The sequence below is a fragment of the Amphibalanus amphitrite genome, unplaced genomic scaffold, assembly GCF_019059575.1.
Source record: "Amphibalanus amphitrite isolate SeventyFive unplaced genomic scaffold, NRLGWU_Aamphi_draft 000006F_arrow, whole genome shotgun sequence".
In the NCBI taxonomy this organism is placed as follows: domain Eukaryota; kingdom Metazoa; phylum Arthropoda; class Thecostraca; order Balanomorpha; family Balanidae; genus Amphibalanus; species Amphibalanus amphitrite.
Genome location: NW_024881502.1, coordinates 1,418,347 through 1,440,000, shown reverse-complemented (window position 1 = coordinate 1,440,000; position 21,654 = coordinate 1,418,347). Strand labels below are relative to the sequence as shown.

General features: G+C 52.0%; 1 protein-coding gene across 1 annotated transcript in view; it reads right to left on the bottom strand.

The window, feature by feature from the left end:
• LOC122377937 overlaps positions 1-21,654 on the bottom strand; it is a 97,164-nt gene that overhangs the window by 1,276 nt on the left and 74,234 nt on the right. Inside the window, exons 6-9 of the mRNA XM_043358567.1 lie at positions 14,785-14,872; positions 14,301-14,495; positions 12,224-12,340; positions 2,105-2,218 (exon numbers count right to left, since the gene is read on the bottom strand). Of these exons, the coding sequence (XP_043214502.1) occupies positions 2,105-2,218; positions 12,224-12,340; positions 14,301-14,495; positions 14,785-14,872 (514 nt within the window). The remainder of the gene's footprint in view (positions 1-2,104; positions 2,219-12,223; positions 12,341-14,300; positions 14,496-14,784; positions 14,873-21,654) is intronic.

Genomic DNA, 21,654 nt, shown 5'->3' with positions numbered 1-21,654 from the left:
GATTTAGACCTCCCGCTTAGTGCGGTTAGAAGCGCGCAATCCATTCGTATCTGCCCACCCAACCCAATCGCCTCTCCCACGCAAACCATTCTCTGTCCCTCCCCATCAAATCGACTCGCAGTTCTCGAGTCCGTTACCACCCTACGCGGAGGCATCCGCCAGTGGAAAATTTCCTGGTAGCTACAGACATATTCCAACTCCCCGTAGCTATCTAGTATATACTGCGTCGTTCGACCATCGTTCGGACGGCCGACCGGCGACCCTCATAAAGGCGACCAATGACATACCTGGTCGCCGTGGTTGTCCACTGGCAACACGTGTCTGGCAAATCTAGTACCTTCCAGGACTCGGCCGGCCCCTGCCCGCACCCTTCAGCGCCGCCCCCGGCCGGCGGTCAGTTAGCGTCCCCTCCAATCCGCCGGGGCTCCTTTTGTGACGTCGTACCCACCCCCGGCGGCGCCTGGGGGTAGGTTCGCGGCGGGACCGCGCCAGTGCCGGTAATATTTTGATGCGGGGAGGGCACGCCATGTCATGCCCACGAGGATATGGTGTCTCGGGACTTCCGAGGTCGAGGAATAGGGATCGTCGGACATTTGAGCTTGACAGCTGAGCGCCCTGCGCTATCAAGAAGGAGAGGAATTAGAATGTATTCGCACGCAGGGTCCGTGGCGTCTGCACGACTTGTGCTTGTACTAACTTGAGCACGTTTTGTTGAAAGGTGAGTGGAAGTCGACCAGTGGCACCGTCGAAGAGTCACTGAAAGGCGGGTCAAAAGGGCTATCGAATCTTTTCCGCGGCGCCGTAGCTCTATAATTGGTTCCCGAGTCGTGGGCCGGTGTTTCGAAGAAAAAAGTTGAAAAAGGCAATATTTTTCATTTAACCCGCGAGTTGCTGGGGGGGGGGGGGGGCGTTAAACGCCCCCACTTTTTTCGCCGGGCCATAGGGCGCGCCGCAGGCGCGCCAAATTTTGCGTACCTGTAGGGAATTGATTGAAGTTTATTGTGACAAAGTTTCAAAAAAAAATCGGTCGGAAAATTTTTGAGATATCGAGGTTTTAGTGACGTCATGATTTCTGAGTTTTCGACCAAAAACGGCATATCTTCAAAAATTCATATAAAATCACAGAATAGACATACAGACATGCCGTAAACGCCATTAGACTGCCAATACCATGAACAATCAAATGGCTATCTTCGATTATTGATTATCGTTCCGCATTTTCCAAAATCTTGAACTGAATCTTGACAATTTCTCGTGATTACTTCACGACCATGATACATGCATTTCTTAAATTTGATTTTTTTTTTTAGCCAAACACGTACACATATGATAAAATGAATGTCACCATCGTGTTCTACGCCACAAATTACCCATAAAACATGTGTCACAGGCTGCGAATATCAGTTTTGATTTTCGGGGATATGTGCCTACCCGGTTGACCTGACCTTGACCCTGACCTATGCTTGACTGACCCCTACATGGAGCTGACACTCTTGTAGGCCTTATATGATGGATTGTGCACCGTTTTGACAGAGTTTATGACGAGAGGCGCCCATTGCGAAGTCCTGAAGTCCATGCTACTGAAAGGCCGATTTCAGGTGTTTGACCTGACCTTGACCGGACCTGTGACCTCAAAATTCAACTTTAAAGTACTCATCTGAAGCGTCTCGTCGCGTTCTTTCGTTTGCCGCCTCGTGCGTTTCGCTGCGCCTATTGGTTCTCGAGTTATCGGCTGGGGGCGTTTAACGCCCCCCCCCCCCCCAGCAAACGGTGGGTGGCGAAATACCCCAGCAACTGCCGGGTTAATGGCATCTGGTGACCTGACCTTTGACTTGATCTAACAAATGAATGACATATTTTCATCCTTATTTTGGACGTTCTTCCGAATGCCGTTTACTGCTTAACACTGCTTGACCCAGGATCAGAGTTAAAAGAGCGGGGTGTTGTACCCCCCCCCCCCCCCCCCCAGCAGGGCATGGAAATCAAGGACCCTCAGCGGGGCACGGGTTAGACATCTTTAGCCGACAACCAAATAAGCCCGTTTTCCTTCGGACGACAACCACCGAAACACTTTTTTCAGCCCTGCGGCGGGGGCACATCCCACCTCCTGTCGGACCAGCTCCAGGAAGTCCGTGAGCTTCTGGCGTGCCTCGTTGAACAGGGCCGGCCCACTCCCCGGTTCGGCGTTTCCCCTCAGGCGTGCCAGTTCGGCCCAAAGCTGAAAAATGCGTTTGCTTGTAATATAAGTCAGTGGTAATCGCTTGCATAGGTGGAGCGTTGTAGGGTATTGTGGGTGTTCGGGCAGTGGAAATCCACCGCTGCACTGGAAGGGGGGGGAGGCGTTAAACGCCCCCAGCCGATAACTCGACAACCAAAAGGCGCAGCGAAACGCACGAGGCGGCAAACGAAAGAACGCGACGAGACGCTTCAGATGAGTACTGTAAAGTTGAATTTTGAGGTCACAGGTCGGGTCAAGGTCAGGTCAATCACCTGAAATCGGGCTTTCAGTAGCATGGACTTCAGAACCTAGCAATGGGCGCCTCTCGTCATAAACTCTGTCAAAACGGTGCACAATCCTTCATATAAGGCCTACAAGAGTGTCAGATCCATGTAGGGGTCAGTCAAGCATAGGTCAGGGTCAAGGTCAGGTCAACCAGGTAGGCACATATCCCCGAAAATCAAAACTGATATTCGCAGCCTGTGACACTTGTTTTACCTATGGGTAATTTTTGGCGTAGAACACGATGGTGACATTCATTTTATCATATGTGTACGTGTTTGGTTCAAAAAGTCCAATTTAAGAAATGCATGTATCATGGTCGTAGAGTAGTCACCGAAACTGCTAAGATTCAGTTCAAGATTTTGGAAAATGCGGAACGATAATCAGAAATCGAAGATAGCCATTTCATTGTTCATGGTATTGGCACTCTAATGGCGTTTACCGCATGTCTGTATGTCTATTCTGTGATTTTATATGATTTTTTGAACATATGCAATTTTTGGTCGAAAACTCAGAAATCATGACGTCACTAAACCCTCACTATCTCAAAAATTTTCCGACCGATTTTTTAAAACTTGTCACAATAAACTTCAAACAATTCCCTACAGGTATCCTAAATTTGGCGCGCCGTTTTATATACTATAGCGCGGCAAAAAAGTGGGGGCGTTTAACGCCCCCCCCCCCAGCAACTCGCAGGTTAGAGACCCTCCCCCACCTTCAAAAAAGTTAATGAATTGGCATGAAAGTGATGTCGCTCGGTTCAGAAAGAGCGAAAACGAATATCGAGAAATATTCACTGGTTTGTAAGATATTAGACTTCTTTTGTTTACTGTTTGGGATATCCGCTGTTCCTAGCGACTTTATTTGAAAGTACGGCACTTGTTGCGCACAAAGCAGCATAGACCACCGCGTGCTACCGAACGTTTTAGTAAAAGATTTAAAATCGTTAGATTTGTGCTGACGTCACACATTTGATGTGATGTGATAGACCCTCCCGTCAGAGCGGCTGGGTCCGCCCCTGCTACCAGGGTCGCGGGGCGCTGCCGGTGTCAGGGTCAGTTGGCTCGGCTGCGTGCCGGGGTGCGCACGCTCGTGTGTGTAGTGCCGTGTAGTGTCCCGATTCCGAATACACTCGACCGTAACTCAACATGGCGCGGTCGGGCGAGGAACTATCGGACGTGGAGCGTTTATCCGCCCTGCTGGTCAAGCAGGCCGAGGACTCAGCCGAGCGGGAGGGGCGGCTGGCTGCCATGGTGGAGCAACTGGTGATGGCCTCACCGACCAGGACTGCCGCCCCGCCTGAATCTGCAGTAACCGCCGCCGGGGCCGGCGGCCCGGCACGCCCCCGACTGCCGCTGTCTTCGACACCGTCTCCACACCTCCACGCCGCCGCCAATCTCCGTGAGTTTTCGGCGTGGCGTGAGAAGCTCTCCGCCTACTTCATGCTGACTGGCGTGTCCACGCTGCCGCTGAAGGAGCAGCGAGCGGCGCTCCTGGGCCTGCTGGACGATGAGTGGCAACGGACGCTGCGATACGGACTTAATGTGAGCGATGACACTCCTCTCGACGACGTTCTGCAGTCTATGGAGGCTCATCTGCGAGCACAGCGGAATGTCGTGGTGGATCGACGTGATTTTTACGCTCGGTGCCAGCAGACCGGTGAGCGATTCGATGATTTTCTGTGTGGTGTGCGAGAGATTGCGGCATTCTGTGACTTTTGCTCTCACTGTGTGGACGATCAGATTCGGGACCGAATCGTGTGCGGCGCCGGTGATGATGAGGCTGTGCGTCGTTTGTTGGAAGCAAAAGACCTTACTCTGCAGCGCGCTATCGACATCTGTCGTGCATGCGAAAACGCCCGCACCGCGTGTACCGACATCCGCGGTGGGCCCGGCTCCGATGTCCGCCGCGTTCGGGCGGCGAGGGCCGTTGGCGGAGCGCCAAGTGCCGGCGACCCGGGGCCGGAGCAGGGGCGGTGTCAGCGGTGCGGCCGGGCGGAGCACGGCGACCCTACGGCGACCTGTTGAGTTACGGTCGAGTGTATTCGGAATCGGGACACTACACGGCACTACACACACGAGCGTGCGCACCCCGGCACGCAGCCGAGCCAACTGACCCTGACACCGGCAGCGCCCCGCGACCCTGGTAGCAGGGGCGGACCCAGCCGCTCTGACGGGAGGGTCTATCACATCACATCACCTCCCTCCAGACGCTGACGTGACAAACAAACAAAAGAACAGTAGTGAAGCGTCTCAAAGCAAACAACTTGACTGGAGATACCAAATAACAAACACATTTTCCGCCCGCAGTACTTGTAAAGCCTACTCGTATGTTGTGGTTCCCCACCGTACTTGTAACCGGCGAGGCGGACCACGGGGTCGCGTACTGCGGCGCAGGGCCGGCGCCGGCGCAGGAACGGCCGTGTCCGCGCGGCGGGGCCCGACTGGCTGCGGCACCACGGCACCACCGGCCAGCTGGTCGCGCTCCGACCGAGCTGATCGAGTCGATGGCCGCTGTGTGGCACAGTCCGCCGCCGTCTCGGAGACCAGCGGGCGGTGCGGCCGCAGGAAACGCCGGTTCCGCCAATACAGGCGCCCGCTCGGCATCTTTACCGAGTACGATCGGCGGGCCCCGATGGCCACCACGATGCCGGTGCGGTCCCACCGCCCGGTTGTCAGGTCCTGCACGTCCACCCTGCTGCCGATGCCCAGTCGTGACAGGGGACGGGTATCCCTGTCGTGGCGCTGACGGGCCTCCTGATGCAGCTTGTCAGCTCGTGCGTCACACTCATCTGCCATTCGCTGCCACTGCGGTGCGAATGCACGATGGTGAACCGGCAGCGGCGTCCGGACGGGATGGCCGAACAGCACCTGGTTTGGAGATCTTCCGTCGGCTCGAGGTGTATTTCTTATCTCCAACAGACCTCGATCTAACTGCTCCTCGTCGAGCGTCCCTCTTAGTGACGCTGCGATCACCAGCTTTTTGACGGCCTTGACGGCTGCCTCAGCGTGTCCATTGGACTGAGGGTGACCAGGGGACGACATCTGGTGGTTCACTTCCCACTTCTCTAAGAAGCGGCGTAATATTGACGAGGCAAACTGTGGTCCTCCATCGCTCCTCAGTACGGCAGGCACTCCCATCAGAGAGAAGAGATGGCGGAGTTCACGAGTCAGCTGGTCAGCTGACGCAGTTCGGCGGCACACAGAGACGTACGGCCATCCAGACAGCCTATCAGCACACACAAGGAAGGTGCGGCCAGCGACATGGAAGAAGTCTGCAGACACTGACTCGAAGACTCGTGCCGGTGCCGGATCCTCCTGCCACATCGGCTCTCGGGGCTGACTGGGTCGCATTGCGCGACACACGTTGCAGGACGACACCATGTTCGCGACGTCGTTATCTATGCCAGGCCAGTAAACACAGAGACGCGCGCGTCTACGGGTTCTTTCGATTCCCTGATGGGACGCATGCAGCTGGCGCAGCACCTCACGCCGCATGTCCGACGGAATTACGAGCCTCGACCCGTACACAAGCAGTCCATCGTCCACGGCCAGCATGCTGCGCACGCCCCAGTACGGACGCACCTCTGGTGGTAGCTCATGGCAGTGGTCCGGGAATCCGTGCATTACCACGCCGCGCAGCTTCATATACTCCGGGTCACGTGAGGCGGCGGCCCTGACCTTCTCCAGCGCCGGGTCCATCAGTGGCGCCAGCAGCGTTCCATCTTCTGCGGTGCTCTCGGCCTGGAGAGCGGCGATCACCGCAGAATGCAGCGGATCCGGATCCGGCTCCGCCACCTCGTCCCCTGCTGTCGGGTCACTGACAGGCGCCCGTGACAGGGCATCTGGGATCTTGTGATCGGCGCCCCGCTGCCAGCTCGCGATGAAGCAATATGAAGTCAGCCTGAGGCGCATCCGCTGCAGTCGCGGATTTTCGATGTCTGCAAGCCTTTTGCAGTTGAGGATGGACACGAGCGGTCTGTGATCGACAACAATGTCGAACTGAGGCAGGCCGGCTATATACATGTGGCACTTCTTGCATGCCCACAGACATGCAGCCATCTCGATCTCGATGACGGCGTAACGCGTCTCCACGTCCGTCAAGAATCGGGAGCCACAGTGAACCAGGCGCCACACGTCGCCGTGACGCTGCAGCAGCGCAAAGCCCATGCCACGGGTGCTGGAGGCATCAGTTTGCAGCACGGTAGGCAGACTCGGGTCAAAGTATGCCATAACCGGTGGTGCTGACAGCACACTCTTCACGTCACGGAAGGCGGCCTCGTGATCAGGCGTCCAGCACCAAAGTCGGCCCTTCTTCAGCAGGTCTCGAAGTGGACTAGCAGCATCGGCCAGGTCGGATGAGAAAGGTCCCAGCTGAGTAGCTAGGCCCAGGAAGGACCGCAGATCTGTGATATTCTGTGGCCGTGGGAACTCGGCGATGGCACGGAGTTTCTCGCCGTCTGACGTGTATCCCGCGGGAGTCACTCGATACCCGCAGAAGTCGACCTCCTGCCGAGCGAACCGGAACTTCGCAGGGTTCAGTGTGATCCGGTTTTCATCGCAGCGTCGGATGATGTCGATGACGTGAGATGACGTGAGCAGACGTACCGAGATCAGCGGAATCGGTCGGCGGGCGTTTCCGTGGCCGCTCGCGGGGCCGGTGGAGGTCCAGCCGCCGCCGCCGCTCGCCGTCACCTTCACCCTCGCCGTCACAGTCACGTTCGCCGTCACCCAACCGGGTTCGGCGTGTCATCGCCGATGTGTACGTCGGCCGCCCAACACGCCCGGCTCCAAAAGTCATGGTGGAAGTGCACCACCCTGCAGGCCGAGACGGTGTTCTGTGCACGCCCGACTCGGGTGCCGAGGCGACCGTGATGGGAACGGCAGCATCACGTTCTCTGGGCCTCAGCGACGCAGACCTTCACGCCGAGGCTACAGAAGGGTTCTCGGCCGTCGGTCACCACCGTCTAGCATGCAGAGGCTCATTTCGCGCCGATGTCACTCTCGGCTCTCGGCGAGTGAATGTCACCATATTCGTTATCGACAAACTGGACGGCATGCTTCTCAGCTGGTTTGACTCAGTAGCTCTGGGCCTGCTGCCGCCGGATTTTCCTGCACAAGTACAGTCCGTGACGTCTCCGACGCCGCCACCACCTCCCACACCCCCGCCTTGGCGCCGCCGCCGCCGTGGACGGGACGAGCGTCGGCCGGTCCGTCCCATCGCGGCGGCACCGCCTCTCGGCTCACCCGCCGTGCAGACGGGCGGCCGATCGACTGACCCGCCATCTGGTGCGTGCCCGCCATCTGGTGGCTGCACTGGTGTTGGTGCCGCCGCGACGGTGACTCCGCCGCCTGGCGGGCAGTCGGAACATTGTCGGTCGGTCACGCCTGCACCCGTCGCCGGTAGCGGCCTGCCGACATGGGAGGACGACGGGGACCCATCGGCGGCGACCATAGAGGAGCACCGCTCTGCCATCATTGCGAGTTTTCCGCGCGTGTTCGACGGCGATGACAAACTGCGAGCGATGGTCGGCGAGCCTATGCAGTTCGACTTGAAAACCGGCTACAAGCCGGTCGCCATCACAGCAGCCAGGCCAGTCCCCTATGCCTGGCGTGAGGAGGTCAAAGCTCAGCTGGATGATCTTCAAGCACGCGGTATCATCGAGCCGGTCGATTACGCCACTGAGTGGTGCCACGCAATGGTGTTGGTGCCGAAGCCGTCTGGCGGGGTCAGAGTGTGCGTGGATTTCACACCTCTCAACAGATACGTCGAAAGACCGGCGTACCCAACCAGGACCGCACAGAGCGTTGTCGCCGACATGCCTGCCGGGCAGCGCTGGTTCTCTACGCTCGACGCCAAGATGGGCTATTTTCAGGTGGAAATAGCTGAGCGTTGCCAGGATCTCACCTGCTTCATGACGCCGTGGGGAAGAATGAAGTTCCTCCGAGCTCCCATGGGCCTCACAGTTTCTGGAGACGAGTACCTGCGCCGTGGCGACCAGGCGCTGTGTGGTATCCCGGGCACAGCAAAAATCGTGGACGACATACTGACGTATGACAGCACGTATCGCCAGCATCTAACTCACGTCATCGACATCATCCGACGCTGCGATGAAAACCGGATCACACTGAACCCTGCGAAGTTCCGGTTCGCTCAGCAGGAGGTCGACTTCTGCGGGTACCGAGTGACTCCCGCGGGATACACGTCAGACGGCGAGAAACTCCGTGCCATCGCCGAGTTCCCACGGCCACAGAATATCACAGATCTGCGGTCCTTCCTGGGCCTAGCTACTCAGCTGGGACCTTTCTCATCCGACCTGGCCGATGCTGCTAGTCCACTTCGAGACCTGCTGAAGAAGGGCCGACTTTGGTGCTGGACGCCTGATCACGAGGCCGCCTTCCTAGACGTGAAGGGTGTGCTGTCAGCACCACCGGTTATGGCATACTTTGACCCGAGTCTGCCTACCGTGCTGCAAACTGATGCCTCCAGCACCCGTGGCATGGGCTTTGCGCTGCTGCAGCGTCACGGCGACGTGTGGCGCCTGGTTCACTGTGGCTCCCGATTCTTGACGGACGTGGAGACGCGTTACGCCGTCATCGAGATCGAGATGGCTGCATGTCTGTGGGCATGCAAGAAGTGCCACATGTATATAGCCGGCCTGCCTCAGTTCGACATTGTTGTCGATCACAGACCGCTCGTGTCCATCCTCAACTGCAAAAGGCTTGCAGACATCGAAAATCCGCGACTGCAGCGGATGCGTCTCAGGCTGACTTCATATTGCTTCATCGCGAGCTGGCAGCGGGGCGCCGATCACAAGATCCCAGATGCCCTGTCACGGGCGCCTGTCAGTGACCCGACAGCAGGGGACGAGGTGGCGGAGCCGGATCCGGATCCGCTGCATTCTGCGGTGATCGCCGCTCTCCAGGCCGAGAGCACCGCAGAAGATGGGACGCTGCTGGCGCCACTGATGGACCCGGCGCTGGAGAAGGTCAGGGCCGCCGCCTCACGTGACCCAGAGTATATGAAGCTGCGCGGCGTGGTAATGCACGGATTCCCGGACCACTGCCATGAGCTACCACCAGAGGTGCGTCCGTACTGGGGCGTGCGCAGCATGCTGGCCGTGGACGATGGACTGCTTGTGTACGGGTCGAGGCTCGTAATTCCGTCGGACATGCGGCGTGAGGTGCTGCGCCAGCTGCATGCGTCCCATCAGGGAATCGAAAGAACCCGTAGACGCGCGCGTCTCTGTGTTTACTGGCCTGGCATAGATAACGACGTCGCGAACATGGTGTCGTCCTGCAACGTGTGTCGCGCAATGCGACCCAGTCAGCCCCGAGAGCCGATGTGGCAGGAGGATCCGGCACCGGCACGAGTCTTCGAGTCAGTGTCTGCAGACTTCTTCCATGTCGCTGGCCGCACCTTCCTTGTGTGTGCTGATAGGCTGTCTGGATGGCCGTACGTCTCTGTGTGCCGCCGAACTGCGTCAGCTGACCAGCTGACTCGTGAACTCCGCCATCTCTTCTCTCTGATGGGAGTGCCTGCCGTACTGAGGAGCGATGGAGGACCACAGTTTGCCTCGTCAATATTACGCCGCTTCTTAGAGAAGTGGGAAGTGAACCACCAGATGTCGTCCCCTGGTCACCCTCAGTCCAATGGACACGCTGAGGCAGCCGTCAAGGCCGTCAAAAAGCTGGTGATCGCAGCGTCACTAAGAGGGACGCTCGACGAGGAGCAGTTAGATCGAGGTCTGTTGGAGATAAGAAATACACCTCGAGCCGACGGAAGATCTCCAAACCAGGTGCTGTTCGGCCATCCCGTCCGGACGCCGCTGCCGGTTCACCATCGTGCATTCGCACCGCAGTGGCAGCGAATGGCAGATGAGTGTGACGCACGAGCTGACAAGCTGCATCAGGAGGCCCGTCAGCGCCACGACAGGGATACCCGTCCCCTGTCACGACTGGGCATCGGCAGCAGGGTGGACGTGCAGGACCTGACAACCGGGCGGTGGGACCGCACCGGCATCGTGGTGGCCATCGGGGCCCGCCGATCGTACTCGGTAAAGATGCCGAGCGGGCGCCTGTATTGGCGGAACCGGCGTTTCCTGCGGCCGCACCGCCCGCTGGTCTCCGAGACGGCGGCGGACTGTGCCACACAGCGGCCATCGACTCGATCAGCTCGGTCGGAGCGCGACCAGCTGGCCGGTGGTGCCGTGGTGCCGCAGCCAGTCGGGCCCCGCCGCGCGGACACGGCCGTTCCTGCGCCGGCGCCGGCCCTGCGCCGCAGTACGCGACCCCGTGGTCCGCCTCGCCGGTTACAAGTACGGTGGGGAACCACAACATACGAGTAGGCTTTACAAGTACTGCGGGCGGAAAATGTGTTTGTTATTTGGTATCTCCAGTCAAGTTGTTTGCTTTGAGACGCTTCACTGCTGTTCTTTTGTTTGTTTGTCACGTCAGCGTCTGGAGGGAGGTGATGTGATGTGATAGACCCTCCCGTCAGAGCGGCTGGGTCCGCCCCTGCTACCAGGGTCGCGGGGCGCTGCCGGTGTCAGGGTCAGTTGGCTCGGCTGCGTGCCGGGGTGCGCACGCTCGTGTGTGTAGTGCCGTGTAGTGTCCCGATTCCGAATACACTCGACCGTAACTCAACAACATTCAAACATTCAGACATTCACACACATTCTAATGCATTAGCCCCTCTGAATCCAAGTGCTGCAACTTAAATAAGATATTTTCGATTTGAGGCATTTCTCGATCTTGTGAGTGCTCAACCCTGTAAGTGCAAGCCAGGGGCCCAATTTTGGCAATCTCAACTCAAAACTAAAGGTGGGATGGTCACTTTATGTAAAGGATATTTGCCAACAAAACGCCTTTTAGGGCGACAAACAGAGCAAGGGAGAGGGTGAGCCTTGCACGTGCGGAAGTGCGAGGGGGAACTTCTAACTGACTTGTGCACGGCACCCTACTAACCGGTCTCTAGCAATGTGCCAAATTTGAGCGCAATCGGCCAAGCCGTTCTCGAGATCTAGAAGCGGCACCCTGCACGTGCGCACGTGCCAACGGAGTTTTGTACGGCACCCTACCAATCGGTTCCTTGTGCACCAAATTTGAGCGCAATCGGTTCAGCCATTCTCGAGATCTGGAATCGGCCCTTGCACGTGCGCACGTGCAGAAGCACCCCAATTGTGGCACATTGAAATGCATTGCCTAATGGGTGCCTAGCTACAATTGCCAACGTTCAGCGCAATCGGCCCAGTAGTTGCCGAGATATTGCAATTGTTACAAAACTGACACCTCCTCGTTTTGCACGTGCATAAGGGGTCACCCACATGCATCAGGAATAGTCCAATACTTGGTAGAAGGAATGAAGCTACCCAACAAAAATTACCGCAAGTAAATCGGGCAAGTGGTTGCTGAGATATTTCGCAAAGGCGTCCGCACGGCCGGCCGGCCTCATACTCAGAAATTTACGTTCATCTACAAAAAAAAAAACTATACGCTCGCTTCGCTCGCTCCGTAATAAATTTCATATACAATTGTATGAACTTGTTCTACTCATACAACCTTGTGCAAAGAGGGCTAGAGTCGTACTCGTCGCGTGGCAATCACAGTTAAAGAATTAGTGTGTTACGAATCCTTTCAGTCTTTTCAAGAAGTAACGACGACTGTCTCGGAGCCTCGATGAATATGGGTCATGCGATGTCATGTGTTGTATATATTCACTGACCTGCTGTTCCGAGCCGAGGAGGGGGTACCGGTTGAGCAGCACCGTGAGCACCTGCTTCTTTGCCCCGATGAGTCGGTGCCGCCGGTCCGGTAGCGTTTGATGCATTGCCTTCGCCACCTGAGGATAACGCCGTTGTGAATACGATGCCGGGCGATCATTTCCAGGCCACCAACCGGGTGCTCCTGCCGCCTTCCTGTACCAATGAATGCCATGCGTTTTAACTCGCCTGTCATAGCGTTTTTTTTTTTGTTAAACTCCGACATGACTCAAAAATATTTATGGCACACAATCATTTTACTCGAGGGCAGCGCTTTTCGAGGAGCGCTGTGGCCCGAAGGTTTGGACTTTGAATTGTGAAAAACGCCCGCCCGCCGCAAAACGCAAACACCGCAAAACGCACGCCCGAAACGCCAACGCAAACGTCGCAGAAAATTAACAAACGCCCGCCCGCCACAAACCGCAATAAAAAAGCGCAAAAACGCCGCAAAACAATAAAACCGCCCGCATCGCACGCCCGCTAACCGCCAACCGAAAAGCCTAAAAATCGCCCGCCCGCCGCCAAAAGCAAACACCGCAAAAAACGAAAAAGCGGCCACCAACCGCAAACAAATTTAACACCGCAAACGCCGCAAAAAATAAAACCGCCCGCATCGCACGCCCGCTAACCGCCAACCGAAAACGCCTAAAAATCACCCGCCCGCCGCCAAAAGCAAACACCGCAAAAAACGAAAAAGCGGCCGCCAACCGCAAACAAATTTAACACCGCAAACGACGCAAAAAAGAAAACCGCCCGCATCGCCCGCCCGCCCGCCCGCCGCCAAAGACAAACACCGCAAAAAACACAAAACGCCCGCCCGCCGCAAAACGTAAACACCGCAAAACGTGCAAAACGCACGCCCGAAACGCCAACGCAAACGTCGAAAAAAAATCGCCCGACCGCCGCAAACCGCACAAAAAAAACGCCGAAACACCGAAAAAATAAAACCGCCCGCATCGCACCGACGCTAAATGCTAACCAAAAACGACTAAAAGTCGCCTGCCAGCCGCCAAACGCAAACACCGCAAATAAGCGCCCGGCCGCAGCAGCAAGATAATAATTTATCAACGACTTGCATACCGCTAGGAATCCAGAGATTCAACTTTTTGGTCATTTTCACAAATCAAAAGATATCTGCAAAAATCTCCTAGATGAAAGCGCCCAATTAAAAAACGGATGGCACGTGCGTGTTCCTCGCCCCCAACTTCCTTCAGGTCAATCGTCATTTGGGTCACCTAACGCATTGACGATCGGCTGGGTGGAATGAACATTGCGCCAAGAAACGTAAGCATATAGTCAAAAAGAATCCCCAGAATGGTGGATCCCAAAAGTTTGAAACTACCACTTTGACCCACTGGACGACACCTTAAACAGTTGCCGACCGGATGACACCCATTGTTTGGTCACCCACGCCATAGTATGCATCATGGGTGCGCCGAAATGACCAAAAGTCCAAATTTCCGTTGTGCAGGGTCATTTTCAACGGCACGTGGCACGTGGTTCTGGACTTTTCCGGCCACTTTGCGACACACCCATGGGTAGTGCACCGAATGGTGGTTGATTCGCATGGTAGAAAATGGGGGGTCGTTTGGATCGTTTTCGAGCAATCTGCCGTGGAACGCATTTTTTCATTTTCCCCATTGGCTTAACACGGGAATTTTCAAAGTCACGTGGCACGTGCACCAGATGGTCCGCGGAGGGGAGACCCATACCAGAACGTAGATCACCTGGCCCACTAGAAATCCTGAAAAAAATCAGATTTTTTGGAGCAGCCGTTTTCAAGAGCATCAAGTTGTACTGATCTCAGGCAGCTTTTGCCAAATTGTCAGGGAACTCAGATTTGTTTTTCAATAGAAAAACACAATTCTAAAGAATAGTGTTTTAACTATTGACAACAAACCTTCGGTTACATTTACATTTATATACTGTTACATTAATGTTTGTATCTAATGTATTCATTTAAAATCCATTTCATTAAAGTTATTAATATAGCCTATGAGACACATTGCATATCGCGTAGTTTTACTCTATACATATTACCTCGTCTTCGTCCATCGTTGTGCCCTCTTCCTTCATCTTCCTTACAAGAAACTCGACCTCCATGTGATTTTCTGTCTTCGCAGGCAGGTAGTTTTTCAGACAGGACTTCTTGCGCTTCTTTGTTTGAACCTCTTCCGAGGCGGAGCGCTTCCTGCTGTTCTTGAACTTGGTGGTCAAGCTTTCCTTCGCAAACCTCTGCGAACACACATACACTATATCAGCGAGGCAGCAAAAGCTTATGCTGATGATTTGGGTTAGCTACTGGGGTATACGACGGCAGGCGAGACTGTGCCATTTACAGAAAATCAGGTCAGTCTTGCTTGAACGATTAAGACAATCGGAGGAAGGCCAGTAAGCAATTGACTCAACACAGGAAAAAAAGATCGCAATGTTTCGTACAACAATTGCAATGTAGTTACATGGTTTTATAGGCATATTAACTACTACTTTCGAGGAACGGAGGGGATGAACAACAGGATCTCACCAAGCGCGAGGAGAGGTCGAGTCCATGTCCGAAGCCAGGAAATTGTTCGACAAAGTCGCCCACCAGATCGTCAATGTCCTTGAGGTACCTTGGGAGGAAGTGTCATGGTAAACCAGGATGATTGATCAAGAGCAAGTTGCTGATGCCCGTTGGTCATCGTATGAGGATTGAAGTGAATGAAGTGTACAGTCCACCGAAGAAACAATGAGTGGTTTCAGTCGTAGTTATCCTTTGCTTCTATTTCTTAGGAACGATTTGTCAGGCTACAATGAAACTTCGAATATAGCCTACAGACGTCATCCATGCAGCTACAAGTTTATCTTTTGCTGTCTACGTCTATATTACTCCATACTTAAAAAATGTCAGTCAAAACAATTTGTGGAGATTGATAAAACCGCATATTACTTAAGCGGTGGGCTGTACATGCATTATGTTGTACTATTGCTTCTAAATCCGCAGCTCGCTCTATGACCACGTTTCCATGGGCATCACTGATCCGGATCAGTGAAAATGGATTAGCCAATCCAGTATAGTTAGACACTTTATGAGAATCAAAATAAGGGATTAACTGTTTGTATAAACCTAATCCACTTTGAATTAATTCCTGTAAAGAAGAATTTAAAAAATATACACGATTTAAATTCACTAATCCGGATCAGTGATGCCCATGGAAACGGGGTATATATCTGTACTGAATACCCTCCCGTATCGCCGAGGTAGCTATCTTTTTTTCAATTTATTAACGGCACGAACATTAATTGACATTCTTAACATTGTTAACAGGCTTACAAACTGATGTTACACCCCAAAGTATCAATTACATGGCGCTCCGAGCCTTCCAACACGCCAGACCAGCGGCAAAGGCGCTGTCGGCTGGCCCTAAACAGACCCCTCGGCGCTATGTCCACCCACGCACCCGTCATCCCCTCCCCATCGCGGCACCCACCCACCGGACATCGCCAGGTCCCCCCCCCCCCTCCTTCACCGGTACCAACCACTGGACACATACGACCGGTGACCCAACGCTCGGCTAGACATCGGGCTGGGCAGGGAACAACAGCAATCAGCCACATATCACACTGTCACACCACATATCACACTTATTTTGTAAATTCGCCCATCAACGACCTGCGGCTTATGCCCGTAACCGCACAAAAACGCACCCTCCTTCTCGACAGGCTCGGCCGCCGCCGGCGCTCAGCACCGGGGCCGGTGGCGGAGGATAGGCCACCAGTTCTTAAATCACGCTCAAAGACAGCGAACTACGAACGAAAAAAAAAACAAGGCCGGGCCGGCGACGCGGGCGACAGCGCCAAAGAGGGCGCCGCCACGGGAGGCCGGGGCAGCCAATCCACCGGGCGACGGCTGCGACGCCGCGCCGACCGTCGGACCCCGCCAACGACCCCAAGCGGGCGGGAAATCGCCCCCGCACAGGTTATGAAGGATTTGGATAGGAATCAGGGTAGAAGCTGTGCTTAACCCGCGCCCCGTAGGGGGGGGGGGGCCGAAACGGCCCCCCCTGTCCTTTTCGGTCGATATCTCCTAAATGGCTGGAGATATCGCCACCAAACTTTCAGGACCCCTCCGGGCATCAATTTTACACATTGTGACCAAAAATTTTTCCAGAGGCTATGATAGGTTGGCCACAAATGACGTCAGAGTGACGTCATGTTCTGTCATTTTCGACCGAAAAAAGACCTTCGCGAGAAGACCTGTCAGGACTACAGCTTTGAAGATACAGAAAAATGATCAAGACATAAAAGGTGTAGAATTGACAGGGCTACAAAACTGCTATCTCGAATTTTTGAAATTTCTGAGTTTTGACCCCCAAAAATCAAAAAAGCATTTTTTGGATATATTCGCCAAAAAATCCAAAAAGTTTTTTGAGTTTCGAAAAAACCGGAATATATGTGATAGTGCCCACCGTCTTCTATCTACATACCAAATTTCAGATCGATACCTCGTTTTTTGGCCAAGTTATAGCGAAAAAACTGTTCAAAAATGATGACGTCAAATTTTCAAACTCAATTTTTGGCAATTCTAGAACTCGTAGAGCAAAACGAAGACCACCATTAGACTCCCCGTGACGAGCTGCATCGAATCGATACCCATTTTATGCAAAAATATCAACTTTGAAATTTGACCTAATTTGACCTGACCTTGACCTGACCTTCACAAAAACGTGACCTAGGCTGGCCCCAAAGACTGCCTAACCCACATAATCGCATTTGTCATGTAAAATGGACCATAAAACATGTATCACACGACACATTCATATTGTGACCCCGGTGACCTGACCTCGCTGTGACCTGACCTGGTATCAGTGACCTCAGATAGCAAAGTATGTGTTTGACAAACAATGTACCATCGATGGTTTTCAATAAATTACCAATTTACTCGCTTTCACAGCACATTTCTTGAATTGCCTGTGAACGGTGAAAATCTGACCTTTGACCTGACCTGTGACGTCATCGGTTTGACCTAGGTCAATGAAATTGGGTCACAAGGTAGTTCCCGGGTGGGGCTATCGAACGCCGTTTGAATTTTGAAAATCGGCCGGTAACTTTCCGAGATCTTAGGGGGGGGCCGATACGGCCCCCCCCCCCCCTACGGGTGGTAGGGTCCGCCGGTAGCCCTACGGGGCGCGGGTTAAAGCGAAAGCGAAGTTAGGGCCCTGCATCCGAAATGATTTTTGAAACTGTTTTCCATTTTAACTCAAACTTATTACATGATTTCTGCCTCACAGCGCTTCTATACTCCTTTTCAGCCTCTATTTTCAATATTGCATGAAATTGCTCTTTACTTGGAGTATGTTTTTTATACCTTGCAACGAATATTGCACGTTTAGCGAGTGTGAAGATTAATATCTTAAGTTGATCTTCTTCTGTTAGTCTTGGAAAGATCCACGACTGTGCTGTAATGTTAATAATTAAGTTGTACTCATTTTTAATATACCTTGTTATTTCTTTTACAAAGTTTTGCACTATCGCACATTCCCAAAGAATGTGATATAATGTCTCACTCTCCGTTTTACAGAAGGTACATAATGGGCTATCGGTCTTTCCAATACGAAATAAAAATGTATTTGTGGATATGATCCTATTAATAATACGATAATGGAAAGCTTGTAAAGAAGTGTTGCTAGTTGATTGTCGGACGTCGTGCAATGTGCCTTCATGCATAAAACCAACGTCTCTGTGCCATTTACGTTCAATATGTGTATGATTCGTCCGACTTGTTTCTTGTTTACGCTTTGCTGCGACAAATTCCGTATATGCCAAACGTGATGTATTTATTTTTCTCGAAAGTAATGCTATTTTATAAGGCAATATAGGGTGAAAGGTTTTGCACGCAGCAATATTGCCATATGTAGCTTGTGTTATACTGTGTGTTATGCTCCTTATCAATGATGCGTGGCACAAGAAAGACATTTGTATGTTAAATGATTTGTTTAAAGTATCTTTGTCTAATAAAGTCCCACTGTTATTGCAATATAAATCCGCAATAAACCTCAATCCACTTTCGTTCCATTTTTTCACAATGCTCGTTACGAGCGAGCGAGCGCAGCGAGCGAAGCGAAGTCTTTTCAATATAACGGAAAAATCTCAGTATGAGCGGCCCGGCCCGGCCCGGCCCGGCCCGGCCCGGCCCGGCCCGGCCCGGCCCGGCCTGTAACGCTTTTGAGAGGCTTATATCTCAGCAACCGCTGGACCGAATGGCCTGCGGTCTTTTTTGCTGGGTAGCCCCATCCCTTCTACCCCGTAATTGACTACTTTTGATACATCTCAGTGACCGCCGTGGCACGTGCCACGTGAAAAGTCAAGGGTGTTCAAGCAGTTTTGCAAAAGTAATGATTTTGAGAGGCTCATATCTCAGCAGCGGCTTGAACGATTGTCTTGCGGTCATTTTTATAGGGTAGCTGCATCCCTTCTACCAAAGGTCGGATACTCTTCATCTATGTGAGTGACCCCCACTGCACGTGCAAAATACAACAATAAGAGGTGCCAAATTTGTTCCCATTTCAGTAACTCGGTAATTACTGGGGCGATTTCGCTGAAACTTGGCATACAGGTAGGCACCCACCAGGCAATGCATTCCCATGTGTTGCGGTTAGGGTGCTACTGCACGTGCGCACGTGCAGGGGGCGTTTCCAGATCTCGAGAACGGCTGGGCCGATTGAGCTCAAATTTGGTACACGGTTGGGGACCGGCTAGTAGGGTGCCGTGCAAAAGTCATTTTGGACCCCGTTTGCACGTGCGCACGTGCAGAATGACGCTTCCAGATCTCAGGAACGGCTGGGCCGATTGCGTTCAAATTTGGCACACCGCTAGCGACCGGTTAGAAGGGTGCTTTGCGCAAGCCCGTTGGAAGTACCCTCTCGCCCTTCCGCACGTGCAGCCTGCAGGGCTCACTATCTCGCTCGCTCGTTCTTCGCCCAAAAGGCGTTTTACTGGTTTTAAATTTGGTGTTGTCCGAGAACCATATGATGTCTGTTAATATGTGTTCTGGCTCTGTACGAAAATCTTGGCACAAATCTGCCCAAGCATTCAACACATCGCACCAAAATGTATTTTGCACTTTACTTTTCGCTATACTTCTCAGTTTGGCTGATCCGTAGCATACCAATTCAGATATGTGTGGTAATGTATCTTTAATATTATTTGCCCATGGTACGTTTGAGTCTGACCAGTACAATCTTTTTACCCAGCTTATTTTTAAACTTTTAATAAACGACGTGATCTCAATCATTTTCAAACCTCCTAGGCTATAATTTTGCACCAACTTTTTCCTCTTTATTTTATCTGGGCCACAATTCCAAATAAATTTGAAAATCATATTGTTAATCATCTGTATATCGCTTTTACTTGGATTTGGTAATGAAGATAAAATATGCACGAACTTGGAGATTATCATTGACTTTATTACTGTTACCTTTCCAATGAGTGTTAGGTGTCGTCGACTCCATTGCGCTATTTCCTGTTTTACCTTAGGTAGCGCTTGCATGAGGTTTTGATTTACTATATTTGCATTTGAGTTACTATATATTATCCCTAAAACCTAAATCTTGAAAACAATATCAAACGAAAACTTTCTGATAAACAGAGAAACGCATTAGATAATCCGCTTTCGTTGCAAGAACTTCAATCAGCTCTATGGGGAATGAAAAAAGGCAAGTCTCCAGGAAGCAACGGATTTACTTCCGATTTTTTCAGGCATTTCTGGGAGTTACTTGGCATATTTCTGTTTCGATCGTTTCAAGAAAGTATGGAAAATAACAACACTATTATATCCCACAGAGAAAGTATTGTTACTCTTATACCGAAACAAGGTAAGCCAAAAGATTCAATAAAGGGATGGAGACCTATTTCATTACTAAACGTTGATTTCAAAATCATTTCTGCAGCCATCGCTAATAGACTAAAAAGTGTTATGAACGATTTGATAGCACCCACCCAAACCGCATACATAAAGGGTCGATATATTGGTGAAAATACTAGAATGATGTACGACGTAATAGAACACGTAAATAACACAGCATCTTCTGGGATCATAATGGCAGTAGATTTTGAGGCGGCCTTCGATTCGACACGGTATCATGGGAACTCTTAGCAGAGGCTCTGCAATACTATAATTTTGGACCTTATTGTAGACAAATGATTAAAACTTTCTACCTTAACACATTAAACTTTTCCCGAATTATCTTGGATGGGCATCTCGGTCCCAAAATCAACATGGAGAGAGGCATAAGACAGGGAGACCCTGTATCAGGATATTTATTTAATTTGGTCATGGAACCGCTGACAAATCAGATACTCCAAGCGCAAGATATAAAAGGCATACCGATGGGATCGGGGTCAGAAGCTCGGTTGTCGCAATATGCTGACGACCTGATAATATTTTCACGCATGGAAGTGGAATCGGTCAAAGCAACACTTAATGAACTGGAAAAATTCTACTTGGCATCGGGCCTACGCATTAATCTAGATAAAACAAAATGTCTCCAAATAGGGACAGCTGTTGATAGTTCATTTCTGAGATGCACAGGCGTGCAAATAGTACGAGAACTTAAAGTTTTAGGCAGCTGTCTTAACCCGCGCCCCAGTGGCGGTCTCAGCCAACTTCGCCCTAGTGTGTGTGTGTGTGTGTGTTTGGGTGGGGGAGGGGCATATGTTACCACCCACCTCTAACTCAAAAACTAAGAGGGCTAGAAAGACGAGGTAAAAAGCAATCGCTAGCTCTCAATGCGTAAGTTTGAAAGTATTAGGTATTTTTATCTAAGAGCAATATTGGGGTCACTGGAGGTCATCAAAGGTCAAAATTTGCTAAACGTCATTATATTTTTCAGAAAACATGCATTTATCTCAGGAACTATGATAGCTAGAAAAATGCATGGAAAAGCAATCGATAGCTCTTGAACTCTTCTTTCGATAAGGTCATCATCAAAATTGACCTCATGTCAACGATTTAGCCTCCAGAGGGCAAAAACTCCAAAAATAACTGTTTTTACCAAAAGTGTTTTTCGACAATAACTTTTGACTAAAAAAAGCCACGACATTTCTATTGCCAGAATCGTGTTCCTCTCACCGAGACGCATTGAATGAACCATAATTTGACCTTGAAAGGTCAACTTGAAAATTTGACCTCAGGTCACGGTCATGACCTGACCGAAAATGGTCATGTTGCATATCAGTCGATGCGTCTCGGCAAGACAAACACAATGAGACCATCCCCATTGATCTATCTCTTTCCAATCGAAAGTTAATGGCAAAAATATGTTTGTAGCCTCAAATGACCTCAGATGACCTTTCTAGAGGGTATCAGCAAAAAAGACACCTTGGTCGTCACGGGTGGTCCAAATCATTGTGATTC